General features: G+C 39.2%; 1 protein-coding gene across 2 annotated transcripts in view; it reads right to left on the bottom strand.

The window, feature by feature from the left end:
• RNF145 (ring finger protein 145) overlaps positions 1-16019 on the bottom strand; it is a 39296-nt gene that overhangs the window by 19373 nt on the left and 3904 nt on the right. The window contains exons 2-3 of one of the 2 annotated variants that reach the window (XM_065734677.1): positions 11505-11718; positions 3843-3951 (exon numbers count right to left, since the gene is read on the bottom strand). In XM_065734677.1, coding sequence (XP_065590749.1) covers positions 3843-3951; positions 11505-11688 — 293 coding nt within the window. In that variant the 5' untranslated portion in view covers positions 11689-11718. Of the gene's footprint in view, positions 1-1036; positions 1360-3842; positions 3952-11504; positions 11719-16019 lie in introns of those variants that run through there. The other variant, XM_065734678.1, reaches the window with a different exon arrangement.

The following is a 16019-nucleotide window of genomic DNA, read 5'->3' as shown; positions in this document are numbered from 1 at the left end:
GAAGGGTAATCTATCAGTTACAAAGGGAGAAAAAAACATGACCACAGATTTCATACAAATTTGCAACATGCTGAAGATGACTTTTTCTATTAGCAATATCATGCTCCATCCTGAAATTGAAGGTGAAAACGATGGTTATTTCTAAACTGCTGGAAGGAAGGCAGTGAAGACATCTAGCTTTTTCTACATTTGCCAGGAAACAGGTTACAAAATCATCCGGAATACCAACGGTAGCAAGAAAAACCTTACACAACTTAGCTAAGACACCAACAAAGCTGCACTTACAGTCATCTCTTTTATAGCAGGAACATGCCTGGAGATGACCCAAATCCTTTCAAGCTATATTTCTTGCCCTTGGCTGATTCAGTCATTCACACAGAGGTGTCATACTTGGCTTCATTCTTTAAGTAATTCACTTTAATAGAGAGCTGCACGCCTACCAGCACAGAGAAGCAATGTTTTAAGGTCTCCTATATTTTTTAAACAGTGTTTGTAGATGATGTCTGAATAAGAAAAGTAATAATTCTCTTCTCACAAGTACAAACATAGGATTTTTTGGCACAGACACCCATCAAAAGACGCCTGGAACAGCTGCACTGCAACTCAAGATGCTGAGAAGAGCGAGAGCCTGCACTCAGTTTTGATCAATTAAAGCTGTATTAAGCTGCAGCTTTTATGTACATTTGAGAATTGCTCATTTTACTCCAGCACTGTAAGAAAACATTAATGCAATGACTGAAACTGCATTATTGCTACAGAAAATTAAAATGTAAGAATAAATCTCAGATCAAATTACCAGTTCTTCATTCTGTAGATATACTCCTAGCTTCATTTCATCAAACTCCTGGACTTTTACACAGACTGTCATGATTAGCATTGCTCTAAAAAGGTGAAGAGATACAGTAGTTCATATACAACCATTAACTGTTATGGAAAGCCTTGAAAGGTCTTCTGTTATTAAAAATATGCTTTATAATTGAGAGACATAAGGCACAGTGGTTATTTTACCTAACTGAGTCATATAGCTGACACTTACTTGACTGATTAATCTTTGCTGTTAACATCAAATACACACATATTGAAGTTTTGAATATCTACAGATATTCTGAAAATTAAGAATGTATTTTAGGAATACAGGTAAGATAAAACTCAACCTCTTGCTCTCTCCCTGCCTTTTCCTCCCAAATCCCCAACTACCTTCATCCCAAATCTTCTCCAAGCTCTGCCAGTTTCAACATCTGGAACACAATGATAGCATCAATCAATATAATGATTTCATATTTCATGGCATAAATAATATTTTCAATTGCTTCATTTCTTTTTCTCAGTTTTCCTGTTGAAAACTGGGGGTCAGGGGGAGGAAAATACGATCCCTTTCAAGCAAGTCATGCAGCTCTATACAAAAGAAAAGAAACATATGTTTTCTTTGTTGAGAGTGGCAGGACTGTTTTTCTGAAGCTGACTTCTCCTTTTTTCTTAACAGATGGTGAATTATCTCTACCCAAACTGCCAGGCTAACATGTGATGCATAAATGCAGCGCCACCATGGACTGTCCCAGTGCTCACAAACATCAGCTAATCAACCCTTACACATTAAGGTAATTCCTGGTTTTACAGCTGAGGAAGTACACAGCAAGAAGTGCTTTGTCAAGGTCACACAGATCTGAAGTCTGAACCAGAGCTTAACTATAACATTCAGATCTTATTCCTAGACTTGCAGCTGAACCACAAGCTATTTCTGGGCTGGAAAAACAGCACTGAAGTCTGCAGTCTTTCAGCAGCTCAGAATTTCCAGGATGCTGCAGAGTCGTAAGTGCCAGCTGATTCTGGTCTTGTTCTAAAATCTGCACTAACCAAACCGGCCTCGCCTCAATATGGGATCTCTTCATCTGTTTTAAATAGCCTCCCAACTGGTAATGTGTGCAAGCAGCATACACTGAGAAGATTTATTAGCAAAAAAATCAGGAAGAGTCTGTACACATGATTACTGTGCGTGGCACCACGATCAGTCTGCTAAATAGAAACATCAGTTGTAATTGGATAGCATCATTAATAAGAGGTTTAGCTCCTGCAACAAGAGCGTACCTGCACGCTGTTACACTTTACTAGTTTCATTATAAAAACTAAATGCATTCAGAAATTCTTTTGGAAACCTAATTCAGGTTGCATTTCTCGTGTTACACAAAGACTGTGGCAGATTCCCCTGAACAGTGCCTCCCTTCAAACCAGTCTGTCTTATCTCTACAGAACGAGTAAGCTCATTCAGAAGTGCTGGCTACATTTGCTTTGCTAAATATCCAGGGAATAGAGCTGGACTACTTGAATCTCAGACATCTTTTAATTACATATTTTTGTGGCAGTTGATGAAAGATTTAATTAAAGTCTTCATTAATACACTCCAGAAGCATCAAATACAGAAAGCTTATTACAAATGCACCAAACAGACCAAGAAACAGCTATCCAACCTATTTCAATGAAGCCCTTAAAACCCAAATCTCAAAATGTGATACCACTTACAATTCACACTATGGAGAAAAAAAAAAGCTATAAAAAAATCACATTAAGAGTCAGTATTATATTCATCGACTAAAATCCAAACCACCTCTCTTTGTCTTGAATTTTTCAACCATCTAGAACAGTGGAAGGATCTCTAGCTCTGAATGTTCTGGACCAAAGCCCCATACCTGATGGATTTCTGGTACCAGTTGTACCCTTACCTCAATACAAATTCTTAAATAATGTTTAGGTGGCTTTTTCTAACAAGAAAGCCTTTAACTCTATGAGAAACGCCCACAAACTGTATCTATAAAAACCAAGGACTCCACTGAGGATGATAAAAAAATCCTCATTCCTTCCTACCCACTGAATAAGAAATCTAATGTTTCTCTTGCATCTTCATCAATTCAGGAAATCATTAACTGAAGCTCTGACAACTGCAACAGTCGCACACTGAGTTACCACACAACCTTTGTGAACACCTCCCTGGAGCTGCAGCACGCTCAAATGTTCCAGCAAATGCTTCAGTACAACAATTTTGATGCAGAAATACCAAACCTATTACTTCACTTCAATCAATCAAAAACACATTTTAAAATTATTCCCATCAGCAGGAACCAAAATAAATCAGGCTTAAGTCCATATTTACAAAACTTCCCACATAAAGACATTAATGTGAGGGCACTCTCTTTGGTTCCAATTTAACATCTTGTCAGTAGGAAAGTTTACACTGGCTTTCAACAGATTTAGTTCCAGCCAAACAAACGAAGACGATCCATTTTGCCTTGCCTTTCTCAGAGTTGTAAGCCTATTGCTCTGCTTCTGATCCAAAAACTTTTCTCTTTGGTTTGTTTGTTTTTTCTTTCTTAAAATATATTTCACAAAAATGAATTTAAGAATAAATTCCACAACTACTTCACTTTTACTATCTTCCATAGCACTACTTTCTCCCTTCTCCTGTGTGCCAGGAATTTGAAGGTAACATTCTGCTCGCTTGTAAGATGTTGAAAGCATGTTAATTGAGCCATTGAGTAATGGGTTACTACATCAGAGGTCACATTTAGTCCTGTAATGTTTTCCTTCCTCAGATTGATGGACATTACACTCTGCAGAAAAGCAGTCCAAAACTCCTCTGAAGTCAACAAAAACACACCAGCACTAGTTGACAGCACATTTAATTCCATTAACTTTTTGAGATAAATAACAGCATGATACATTTAGGTATCTGGCACAAGAAAAAGCTCCAGAAAGCCAGACTTTCCCCAATTTGCAGAAGCTGTAACAAAGTATCAGTTGCATTTTCAACTCACAAATGAAGCTAACATAATTAACCCACTTATTCCTACCTGGAAATCTGGTGTCCAGCATACAGCAGCAATGCAGTCAGAAAGTACAGGTAAAGCTGAACAAGGTGTTGCCTTGGTAAAGTTAGGAGCACAACACTTAAGATGTAACCTGCAACAGAAAGTAGAGTTTGAGATTTCAAAAAATACTACCTAATCCCAAATTTCTTAAAATAGGAACTTGCACTCAAGTTACCCAAGATCTCTTCAATTACTTTTGTTTTCATTTGGTCATAAAACTCACATACTTTTATTTTCCTCTCATTGAAACAGACAACACACTGAAACTGCTTTTTCCCCCCCCCATGAGCAGAGACAGCTCTACCAGTTTCTACAGCATTACATCCAGATGGAAAGCTGTGGACTTGATCCCCGGTATTTTTCAAGACATTATCAAAACCTAAGTAACAAAAGGAAATGGCTTCCCTTCATTGCTTCAGTAGGGAAAAGTCTGTCTGGCACAGCCACACACCACTCCAGCCCTGAGTCAAACCTCCCCAAACCTTTCTCTCTCACCATAGCCCGTGACTCACCTTCAGGTGGAGGAGAACTAAATGGAGCTTATTACGCAGCCTTTCATTCCTCTTCTACTCTATAAATAGCCCAAGAATACCTGTTTACTCTATCTGCAGTTAAGCTCTGCCTTCTTCTTTACCTTATTCAATCACATGAAAGGCCACTTGACTATGAACTTGAAAGATGCTGGGATAATTTAGGAAGAGTTTTCACGGGGCAGTAACTGCAGCACAGCCATATTACACAGGAGTATTTTAAAAGTGACTGCAGCTCACTCTTCTCTGTGATCATTAACTCAAATATAGGAAGATACATTGAAGCAGCACTGGGAAGAAGCTTTAAAGATGAATGCCGCCACTCATGAGTTTGAGCCAGAATTTAAATATTTGTTTTGAAACTGTCTTTGTTTGCTGTTACATTTTGAAGAAGGAGAGAGTGATACACACTTAAAGTAGTTTCTTTTCACTCCTATTTACAGCTCCATCTCAAAACTTCACTAGAGAGATTTTAACACGCTTGGTACTGCAGTATTTGCATTCTTGCTGCAGAGGCCCTATTCCCACAGTGGTACCAACCTCACTTTTATCTACAATGCCTTTGCCAAAAAAAACAAATAATTCATTACCAAACTGGCTCATTACAGAAGGCAGATGAGCTCACATTCAGACATACCAGCAGCACCGTTCTGTTCCCTTTCTTTTTGCTCTGACAAATGATGTGATTAGTATATGGCATAAATGAGATTCTACTTCAAAACAAAGAACCAGGGAATTAAATTTCTCACAGCAGCTTTCTCATCTAAATTATGACATTGTTTTCATTTGCACCTCCTTTGTCAGAAGAAAAGCACAGTATTGAAAACAGACATTCCTTTTGGGGAGACTCTCCCACATAAGGATTTACAACTTGAGAAACAGCCATGCTGGTGGATAACTTTTGGCATGGGTTAACAGTATCTGATTTGGCCAAACTTAAAAATGCACAGATCCACTGCTGGGCACCTACTGGGGAGCAAAAGGAAGCAGAGAGCTTCCACCGCCTTTTCAGTACGATGGGACTGGTTTAGATGTCACTGGAGAAAGGAAAAAAAGTCAGCAGAAAAGCTAAGTTAAACACTGCCAGACAAGAACACACGCATTAACTGGCTCATGACCTCATTTACAACGTGTTGATTCAGCTAGATGAAAACCCCTCGCTGTGCAATGCTCATTGTGACAGTAAGCACAGCCTGCAGGCTGCCTTTCAGCAGTCTCTGGTTGCTTCTCACCAAGGTGTTTCCCAGCTTCCTTCACCCCGCATTACCTCCTTCCTCACTCAGGTGCCTGAGTTTTATTGGCAAGCTGCATACAGCAGAGGCTTCCAGAGCATGATCAAAGCCATAACGCATCCTCTTTATGAACCATTTTAGTGCTCATTTGCATGATTACAGATCCCTTGTGTCCACTTCACGTTATTAATCAAAGTTTCCTGCAGGTTTAGTTGAAAAATGAGAACTCTGCAGATGAAAGCCAATTCAAGAGTTCATAACATCTCCTAATAAAACCAAACCATTTCTTGGATACTGCTTCAGCAAAGGCTTGTCAAGGAAACACCGCTTTCAGAAGAAAAACAGCTGCTTATATGCTGGATACTACAAAGGAAGGAATTCAAATCTTTGAGCACCAGAAAGTAATAGCTTGGACTGTACCAGAATATTAGTTTAGAAGGACCTACCTTCCTGCTCAGCCATGCCTTATGAGGATAAAGAGCACATCTCACAACGTCCTGCAAAGCAGCATCCTGTGAGCCACAGAATACCATCAAGACAGCATGTCCTGGCTTCATGTAGGATCAGTGCACCACCAAGTCAGTTACTTTATTTTAGCCTAACTCTTGTCTGTCCCCATTTCAGTTCACTAAGAAAATTACCTGGCCACAACACACAGGCACCAAACACAGGCAGACTTCTGGAAGACTGTATTAGAAGTAGTAGAAGAAGGATAACAACCTACATCCTTATCCTCAGTGAGTCTAATTCTTAGGATAACCATTCACACCAGAACAATTTACACAGAGATTTTATACATTGCCTATATACATAAAATGTCTATTTCAAAAGCAGACAGTTTTCAAAAGGTCCTCTTTAGAGGCACGACTGTTAAGGCATGATGGAGAAGTTACCAAACTCCTGTGGGCACACTGATGGAAGGTTGGCTCAAGTCCAGAAGGAACCACGACAGCCATTTATTTTTAAGTCAGGAGAGAAGAAAAGCTCTTGTACATCCTCAGCTTCCTCACTCTCCCACTCACCCAGAGCTGCTGAAGACAAATGCTGCTCACTCTGAGAAGTTCTGTGCTTTGAGCCAACGTGGTATTTTTGCCTTTCAGAAAATATGTTGTAAAATTAGTTTTAAGCTGAGAGAATGCATCTAAACCTACTTGTGCACAAGAAAATTAGTATTTACCCAGTGATGGAAGAGTACAACTATAAACAGAGATCTGAAATCATTACAAACATCTGCATATCTCTGAAAATAATTGCAGCAAAACAATTTACTCATTACTGGGGTACTGCCATCAGTTTCAACAGATGTTTCTTGAGTTATTACATGTGGAACAGATTGGATATTTGAAGTATAAATAGCCCAAGAACTGAGTTCCTTACAGAGATGTACAGTTATGTTAGAGCAAACAAGATGGACTTCAGGTTCTACAACTGCTCTATCATATGGGGGCTGCTTCTATAATACTGTATACACACTGATCAGAGTTCTGGCACGAATTACAACCAGGGAGAATCTGACTAACACTGCAAAAGAAAACACAACTGGAAGTAGAACCATAAGAACAGAAATAGTTTTCCAAGTTACAAACATAAATTACCAAGTTGCAGTAGTCACAAATAGAATTGTCAACTGAAGCTCATAAAGTTTTATTAAACTCCTTTCAAGCAAGCTACTATTTTTAAAACAATAAAAAGTGATACAAGCTGCCAAAAGTTACTAGCTTCACAGGGAAGTTACCTGAAAGCTGCTCAGTAAAAGCCTAGGATGCAATGGCAGCAGGATGAGAACCAGCAGTCTCTGGGAATAGGAAAGAGGGAAAAAAAAAAAAAAAGAAGAGCATGCTATATTTTGACCATGGCACGATCTCTACCCGCTTCTTTATCTACCAGCTGCAGTGTATAATCCAAAAAGAGGATATCAAGATATAGCAAGTATTTTTTTAGAAGAAATAAAGACCAAGTTCATGCCATCGAATTGCACTTAGTTAAAAATAGCCACATTTTAAAATAGTAACACTCAGCAAATAGCTCTACTATCCCTTTATCTAAACGATTCTGGAAGGAGGGCAACAGAAGACATGGGACAGCAAACCTAGAGATGCTGGATGTGCTGGATCCAAGCAGCACTTTGCCTTTGCGTGCACTAAGTGCATTTGCACATTTAGTCATGCATCCTTGTTTCAGGACTTTGGGAGGTTTGTTTTTGGAATGAGCCAAATGCTTGCTCCTTCGGTGTCAACTGAAGCTTCCCACGGCACTTTTTCTATCACAGACCTCCAAAACTTCCCTCTTAAAGGACACCACAAAAAAAAAATCTGTGCAAATGAAAGATCTTCCAATGAATGCAGGATAATTCAAAGAAAGTAGGCAGAACGAAAAAGATAGCATCATTGGATGGCAGCACCTTCAGGTTTCTCCTGCCCCAAAACCCTTTTCTGAAGGCTTTATTCCAAACAAGTAGTTCACGCCTGGTCAGTGATGTGACCAAACAATTAAGGTATTAACCATAACATTCAAGTAGCTGCAATTATAAACAGGGTTGGGAAAGATGACGCACGTTCTACTTATTCAAAGTATTTAAAATGGTTTCTTGAGTTTGTTTCCCAGATTTTGTTATTGTTGTTACAAAGAATACAAGATAAAAAAACTGCTCTTATTTTTATTCTTAGTTAAGAAAACAATACGTATTTAGCACACTTCTGTGCCTTTCGCATGACTGATTTATTTCCAAGTTTAACTGATTACAGGTTAAGCACAACTCTTTAACTTCAGAGCACTTGTGAGTTAGAACAAATAGCATTACTTTGCCTTTCAGAGGAAGAAATTACATGGTTTCATCCATTTCCATCACGTATCAAAGAAATATAAGTGACTCTCAGAGCTACTCTAGAGCATGGAAGAAAGCACTGAAGTCTGACTGTAGCAGTGTACTAGCCTGCACCACATACAAGTTTGAGGTACAAGCCATTTTAGCTAGCTTTTTACTTCTTACCCTTGAGAAGAGGCTGCTTTAACTTAAATAAAACAATTTTAATGAAGTGTCAATGAAACCACATGATACCTTTAAAAGAGATGTGGACAAAAAGCTGGTTCCTTTTCTAAGCTTCCCCCCACACCCCACCTCCAGTTCTCTCTACTTGACAGCGACCACTGGAACCAGCACTGATTCTGCAGCACACTGCTTGCAAACTTATCACATGCTGTGCATCCTGAAGACTACTGCAGGCCACACAGCGACCTTTTAAACCTCTGAACAGTAATCACAGTGTTGTCTGACAGACAAAGTTTACAGGAAAAATGCAAAGTAATTTTGTTTATATTAAATTAATCTGCTTATTATCATAAATTCTAAGCAGAAATTTACCCCTGCTATTTGCAATGCTTTACACATTTATAGTTGCATTTCACACAGTTGAACTTACTGTTTCAGGGAATGCTATGAAAAGGAAAAGCTGTATCAAAGAACAGAGTACATCCTAGAGGCTTTTATGACTTTTTCAGCACTGCTACCTGAAAAACGAGTCACACCATAACAAATCACCTCACCTGACCAAATACAATTGGTTTTTCCAACTTTGAGTGAAAGGGATGACCTCGACAACCTCCAGTTGGGTCCTCAGTGGTGGGAAAATGTTCACTTTAAAAACTGGTAAAATCTACTAACCCTGATATAGTTCCCTAATCAAACTGTTTCTTAAACATCTACTTAAGTAAGACACACCTGATCTCCTAAGCTGTTAAAAGCACTTCTGTGATATGGTACCTTATCTTTAAAGAAATTCAGTAATCACTTTATAATACAAAGCTGCTGCCACGTTTGCTGATACTGTGTTTGCTTACAGCAAATACAAAATATTTTTTTTATTTTTTATTAAATAGATAAGCAGGTTAAAAGATATCCACAGCAAACTCACATTACATGCTAACAGCTAATTTCCCCCGACATATCTTCAAAGAACCTTCATTTCCCAAGCTGGTAGAAAAGTACTTTGTTTATTTTAAAAATTCCTTTTATATATTCTCATAGATTGTTTTAACAAAGATTATGTAAACTGACACAATTAAATCTACAGAGAGCGTGGTGTAGACATGAAAGTTGACGTAGCCCAGCCTCACACTGATGTAGCTTTAAGAAAAATATACCAACAAACAAGGAACAAACAAATCAGCTTTTTAAATCAAGTACAAGCAAAGCTTTGTCACAGATAATTGTCTGAAAATCCTTTACAACAAGTAACTTGTTGGATGACTTATAAGCTCTCTCTCCTCAGTCTCAGCAACTGCAAGTTGGAACAAGAAAAGTACAGACACAATACTGCAAAAGCAAAAAGCAGAATTACTACAGAGTGACTGTGTACCAAGACACTAACTTCTAGAAGGAACACATCAGAATCCACTGGTTCAGTACTCAAATAGCACCCAGGTGAGAAAGAAATACTTTGAGGCAGTAATACCTGCCATCTCTGTAATGCTTTTTATTGGTGCTATCTTAACACACTTAAGTGAAGATAATGTTATGCAATGACTATTAAAAAAATGTTGTGAGCCAGCTTTAAGTTATATCTTGATAGCTTACTGCACAACTGTTAGTTTTGTAATAGCAACTGATCTGACAAACTAATTCCTAGAAGGTACTCATCTGTGTACAAGCTGCACACACAGAACAAGCCAAGCAAGACAAGGCCAGGTATAGTCCCATGCCTCCACAATCCTGTGTCATTTCACCAGCAACAAACAAGTACTCTCTCCCACAAACACATGAAGACCCTATACAGAAGTAACACCAGCTTTTTACAGTAGAAGTAGACACATCGGTATCCTTAGCCAAGTGGAATGGAGCCATAACAAAGTAAGCCACGTGTTTTTAATTACAGTAAATAAAACTTCCAAACAGACATTTAATAGATTGAAAATTAAAAGTCACTTTTCTGCAGTCAGGATTAAAACACTGGACAAACCATGTTAAAATAAAATAATAATAAAATAAAAAGAGTTATCTAACAACTTAACTGAAGGGCGTTTCCTTCAGCTGACTCCAGTGTATCTTTATCCTCCAAGTCATCTACAGGGAAGAAACACTGCAGAATGGCATAATTATATGCCAGCCATTTCTCCCAAAGCTAGGCAGCACTCATGCTGACTGTCACTGGCTATCAACCTCAACAGTCTGGATCCGATCCCTAATTAACCCCATGTGCACTCAGTGGATGAATCACATACCCACCTGGAAAGCAGGTCCCACAACAGCAATCCTTTCATCTCCTGAAAGCAGACTTCTAGCATTTCAGAGCTAGGCTTGCAGGGCAAGGTTGAAACCTCAACTTCTTGAACCATGTTAGCAATTTTGTCTATTTATCTGCCACGCAGGACTTGTTACATGCTCTAATTGACTCGGAGCATATATACAGGTCACGAGGTTGTACGCTGAAGAGCCATATCCACACAACAGTAAAAGCCAACTTTCTGGTGCTGTGGTCACAGCTCAGAGCAGGCAACCTTTGCTCTAGACTCTTCCTTAATACCAGTGATATAAGTTACAATACTTCTTGTCTGTGCTGCGTTTCACTGCAGCTTTCTTACTAGTCAGACTCAGCCAGAATTACTGTGCTGTTCTCTCAGGGCATCAATACTGTTTCCAGACATTAATTCTACTCTATTTACATATCAAGGCTAAATAACAAAGCTGAAGACCCTAGACGGGATTTCTTTACTGTTAACATAAACAACCCCTTATATTAATTACAGTGCTGCTGATTACATCTATTTCCATGCAATTTGTTGTAATCAATATATTACTATGCTATTATAAATTTCTTAACAATTTTAAAGCAAGCAAAATAGTATTTACTACAGTAGTGTTTTCTCCTGAATAAACATTCACTTACCCACATAATGCATATTAAGGGCCAAGTACTTGTACTGGAAGAGAGGGTTGTTGTGCAGGCTGCTTCTCTGGATCTGCTGGAAGAATGAGCTGACATCCCATCTATACAAGACATCCAAAAGCATGATGCTTGGGACCCTCAGGGCCACATTTAATATTGCCTCCAACTTCTCCTTTGCAGCCATTCTCTTCCCTTTCTGTGAACTGGCAGCAGGCTGTAAATAGCACAAGACAGAAGAGTAATCAAATCAATCTCAGTGAATAAACAGCTATTAGGTTATGTGATCATATGAATGGGGCTTCCTGTATGGCCACAAATGACTGAATGAATCCACTGACTTAAATTCAAATCCAGGCAGGACAGCTTCTATTTTTGTTATATATAAGTCAATTTGCTAGCAGTTTTCCAGTGATACTGTAAAACAGGGGCTGTGGGGGCAGGTTAACGACACACTAAAAATGGTCAGAGTGTACAGCAAGGAAACCTTCATTCTTACTTGCACTAATTCAGAGTCTAAGAGTCCAGTCAAAGGACTCCAGTGTAGAAAGTACCACATAAACACTATGGTAAACTTTAAAAACCAAACAGCAATAGAAGTCACAGAGTACTGCCAATGGTTTATTCTGTCTTTATATACAGATAAATAATACAAATGAAATAACCACCAACTTAAACTTTTATAAACATTTAGGATTCATTTCTTCAATGCAAAATAAAATGGCTTTGTAAAAAAAAAAGTTCAGATGTTGGAAAATTATTTCGGACATTCATTAACCTCTACAACTTTATACACTTATGGAATTCAAGGCAATTTTGAAGATTAAGACCAGGAACAGAACTGTTCTACTTATTCTAATGTAATTCACTGCAAGAAATTGTATTAAAAAAAAAAAAAAGATTATATCCTCTCTCCAGAGTATGAGAAGGTAATTCAATTTTGCAGGTTGCAATCAGAGAAGATGGATGATGCAAGACAACGAAGGGCTTTCCTTTTTTTTTTTTTTTAATTCACTCTTCTTTCTCGTTCAAAACAGAAATATATACACATACAGTGGTCCACAACAGCATCTCAAAGGCTGTTTGGTCACCAAGAGAACCACTTTAAAGAGCAAAAGGATCACTTCGTGCATTCTGCCAGAGCACTGCTTACAGATGAGACCAACAGCTGTTCCTAAAAGCGAAGTCCTGCTCAGCCCCCCACCCCCCAAAGCACCAATGCTCCAAGGCTGTGTATGTAAGCCATCAGTCACACACACACAGCGTATAGGAGCAGTACAGCAGTGTTCAAGGTCCCAGCAAGCATTTATCCACCAGTAGCTATTCAAACAAACGAAAACCACCAGCAACAGCACACTATAAGAAGCTGAGTTTGGGACTAATTGGTCCAGTTGGACTAATTGGAATTGGGACCCTCTTATTAGGGGGACAACTTGAAAAAACCTGTATCCCCACCATGGAAACAGAACGATCTGCAGTTGGCACTGTGCTTTTTAAAATAAACAGTACAGGATTTTCTTCAAGTAGTCATTGTGCAAGTTTTAAAGACACAGCACAGAAGCACAACACTAAAGGAAGTCCTGCTCATATACGGAAACCAGAAATATTTCCTACTTCTCTGGCGACAGACATACAAAACCAGCGTGTGAAGCTGTGCTTGTGCTGCCATGGACAAGATGCTACCAGGAACCACACACACACCTGAAGCCACACTGACACGATGACAACATTCATTCAGCCCAACTAGCCAGGGTGGGTCAGAACTGGTCTGCCTCAGTAGACCACAGGTTACAGGGCTGCTGCTTGCCATCACCCAGCCCACAGCACCATTTCTCAAGTTATGCGCTGTCACGTCCTGCATACCAAGCATACCACAGAAAGTCAGAAAGTGTTTTTCACTGGTCCTTTGCAGACAACTATGTGCACCTTTTCCAGAGCTCCTGCAGCAGCTCTGCTGACCCCAAAGCAGCACAGTCATGCTGGGCACCAACATCACCCATCGTGACTTTCAAGGGGAAGTTCTGACGCAATACTTAGGAATATTTAGAACCAACAATCAAAACCAGTGCCCAGATTTAGCAGTTAGTGAGAACAAAAGGCAGAGGCTAAATGTACAGTCCTGAACTGGAACCTACACTGGTAGGAACAAAGTGGTTCAGCTGCAGGCTGCAATCCAAGGTCCTGTTCATGTAGGCACTGCTTAAAGCCAACTCACAGGAAGACATATAGTGTCCTGTCTTCCCCTTCCCCCAAAATCCTTTTGTTTCCCAGGTATACAAAATTAATTATATGTAATTAATTAATTAAACCAAGCTGCCTCCTGCCTTTTACTAGGATACACTTTCAAGTAGATCGAGGCTTGGTGGGCAGGAGCTGACTTCAGGTGCTCCCTGTCAGAGCCACAGGAAGCACCAACAAGCATTGACTCCCAGCTGTGCTCCTGGGACAGCCAAAGCTTTCCCAGTCAACTGCAACAATCAAACCCACAGGACAAAGAGGAAGCTCCCACTTTCCTAATTTACTCCAGATACAGAACTGTGCAGATTTCTTCGATCACTGAAAGCTAATTGGGGTTCTGCACATCCAAATTAAGCTGAAAAAATCTGCCTTCCAAATCCATACTCACATGCTTGAGAATGTAAGAAAACCAAAAAGAGTGGCATTTCTATTACCTAAGGAAGCAAACAACAATCCTAACGCCATTAATGAGAACAAAGGCAAAAGAAACTTTGAAAACCACATTACGCTGCGATTGATAGGCTCTGTACTATGAGGCAGCACTGAAACACAGCAGCATATTCTGCCAGTGCCTGACAGAGCATCCAGTGCTAATAAGAAACTCCTTAAAATTAACTTCATTAGAAATGTGGATGTGTTAAATAAAGCTTCAGTTGTAATAGCTGCCAAGTTCTAACAGAACATAATACAGATGAGCAACAAAGTCCATTGCACTCAGCTCATGACATCGCAGAGAGCTCTCACATTATTTTGATTGGCATAAAAGCAAACCTACAAAAAATATATTAAACCCCTAAAACCTTCAGATAAATGATGATGACAAGTTGCTGGATGCTCAGACACTAGAAAACATAGGTCACACTTAAACACAGCCAAATAATGGACTTAATAGGATTGGGAAGCCACTGGTTTGTGCCTCAGCATATTTTCCTCATGATTTCAAACATCCTGCTGTTCCAAACGAGGATGAGAAAATGAACAGTCTAAGGAAGAAATTCAGACTTCCATCTCCTGAGTGCATGCACAGCTGCACTATGTGACCACAAACAGCGTTACAAAATTTCCCATCAGAAACGATTAATGTTTGGAAAACACTGTTTCCACAACAACACAGCACCTAAAAATCCCTCCTTCATCTGGCATAACTGTTTTGCCAAAAACATATTCCTGGCGACTTTTAAAGATGATGGTAAATCAGCAACACCTGATTTCAAAACAACAAAAAAAGCTATCACAAATTGGTCTCTGCTGATTCCACTGGCAAAACAAATGAGCAGCAAGCTGAAAAAAACAACTCTCAAAGACAACACACATTTCCCTTTAACAGAATTCAGTTTCTGAGGCTTTGACATAGCATAAGAATTTACCAATTCATCTGAAGGTGTGATTTACGCTGCTTGAACAAGTGCCATTTTTTTAAATGCACTAACATACTTTAGCATCACATCAGAGGCAGAAAATACTGATGAAATATAAGTGGACGCACAAAATCTGCATCCATTTATCCAAGCAGGTCCAAAGTTACATTAACCAAGTACAGCTTCTAACATTATGAAAAGCGTAATACTTAATACACAAATACACTGGAATATTTGAAATCAAGAACTGTTCAAATACCTTCAGCAAAACAGCCAATGCTTCCACCAAAAACAGCCACCAAAAACCATCATAGAAAGATTTGGTAATTCCATTTGCAATCAGAACTTCAGCCCTAGACTTGATCCTGCAATGTTTAGTGCAACATCTGTGAACTAGCTAGGTACTCATCCTCCTACAGGGTTAAGACCTAAGACAGCTGGAAAGCCTGACCAGAAGCCAAAACAAGTAATAACTTCAACTTGCTTTCTTCACACCTCCGATATTCCAGTTATTTTGGATACACTCACTAACAATCAGTCTTGGATCTGTAGATGAGCTTCCACTCCAAATTACTGAAGCTAAAGATGTCACCAAGAAAAGCTCTGATTTTCCTGAAGTGTAAACGTGGCTGGACAGAGCTCGAAAGGGGGAAAAATCATGACTTGGAACTAAGGAAGGTCCAGTGTCACAGTACAAAACCCTAAAATTAGACCCAGGAGCCATGTTATACTCACTCATTTCTCAGAACCCTTCCTTCCAAGGGCCTGTCCCGATGCTCAGGAAAATAAGAAGAAAGAAATTTGAAGTACAGAAGGATCCTGTACTTCAGAGAGTTCTATCTTTGTATCATCTATCTGGGAGAGAGAAAACAAAGAGAAGGAAAGGGAAGGGACAGCCTGAAAAGGTTTATCAGATAATACA

Source organism: Cyrtonyx montezumae, unplaced genomic scaffold, assembly GCF_038088225.1.
Source record: "Cyrtonyx montezumae isolate F1298 unplaced genomic scaffold, pur_monq_1.0 scaffold_18, whole genome shotgun sequence".
Classification (NCBI taxonomy): domain Eukaryota; kingdom Metazoa; phylum Chordata; class Aves; order Galliformes; family Odontophoridae; genus Cyrtonyx; species Cyrtonyx montezumae.
The sequence above is the reverse complement of the archived record's forward strand: the minus strand, read 5'-3'. Positions and strand labels throughout refer to the sequence as shown.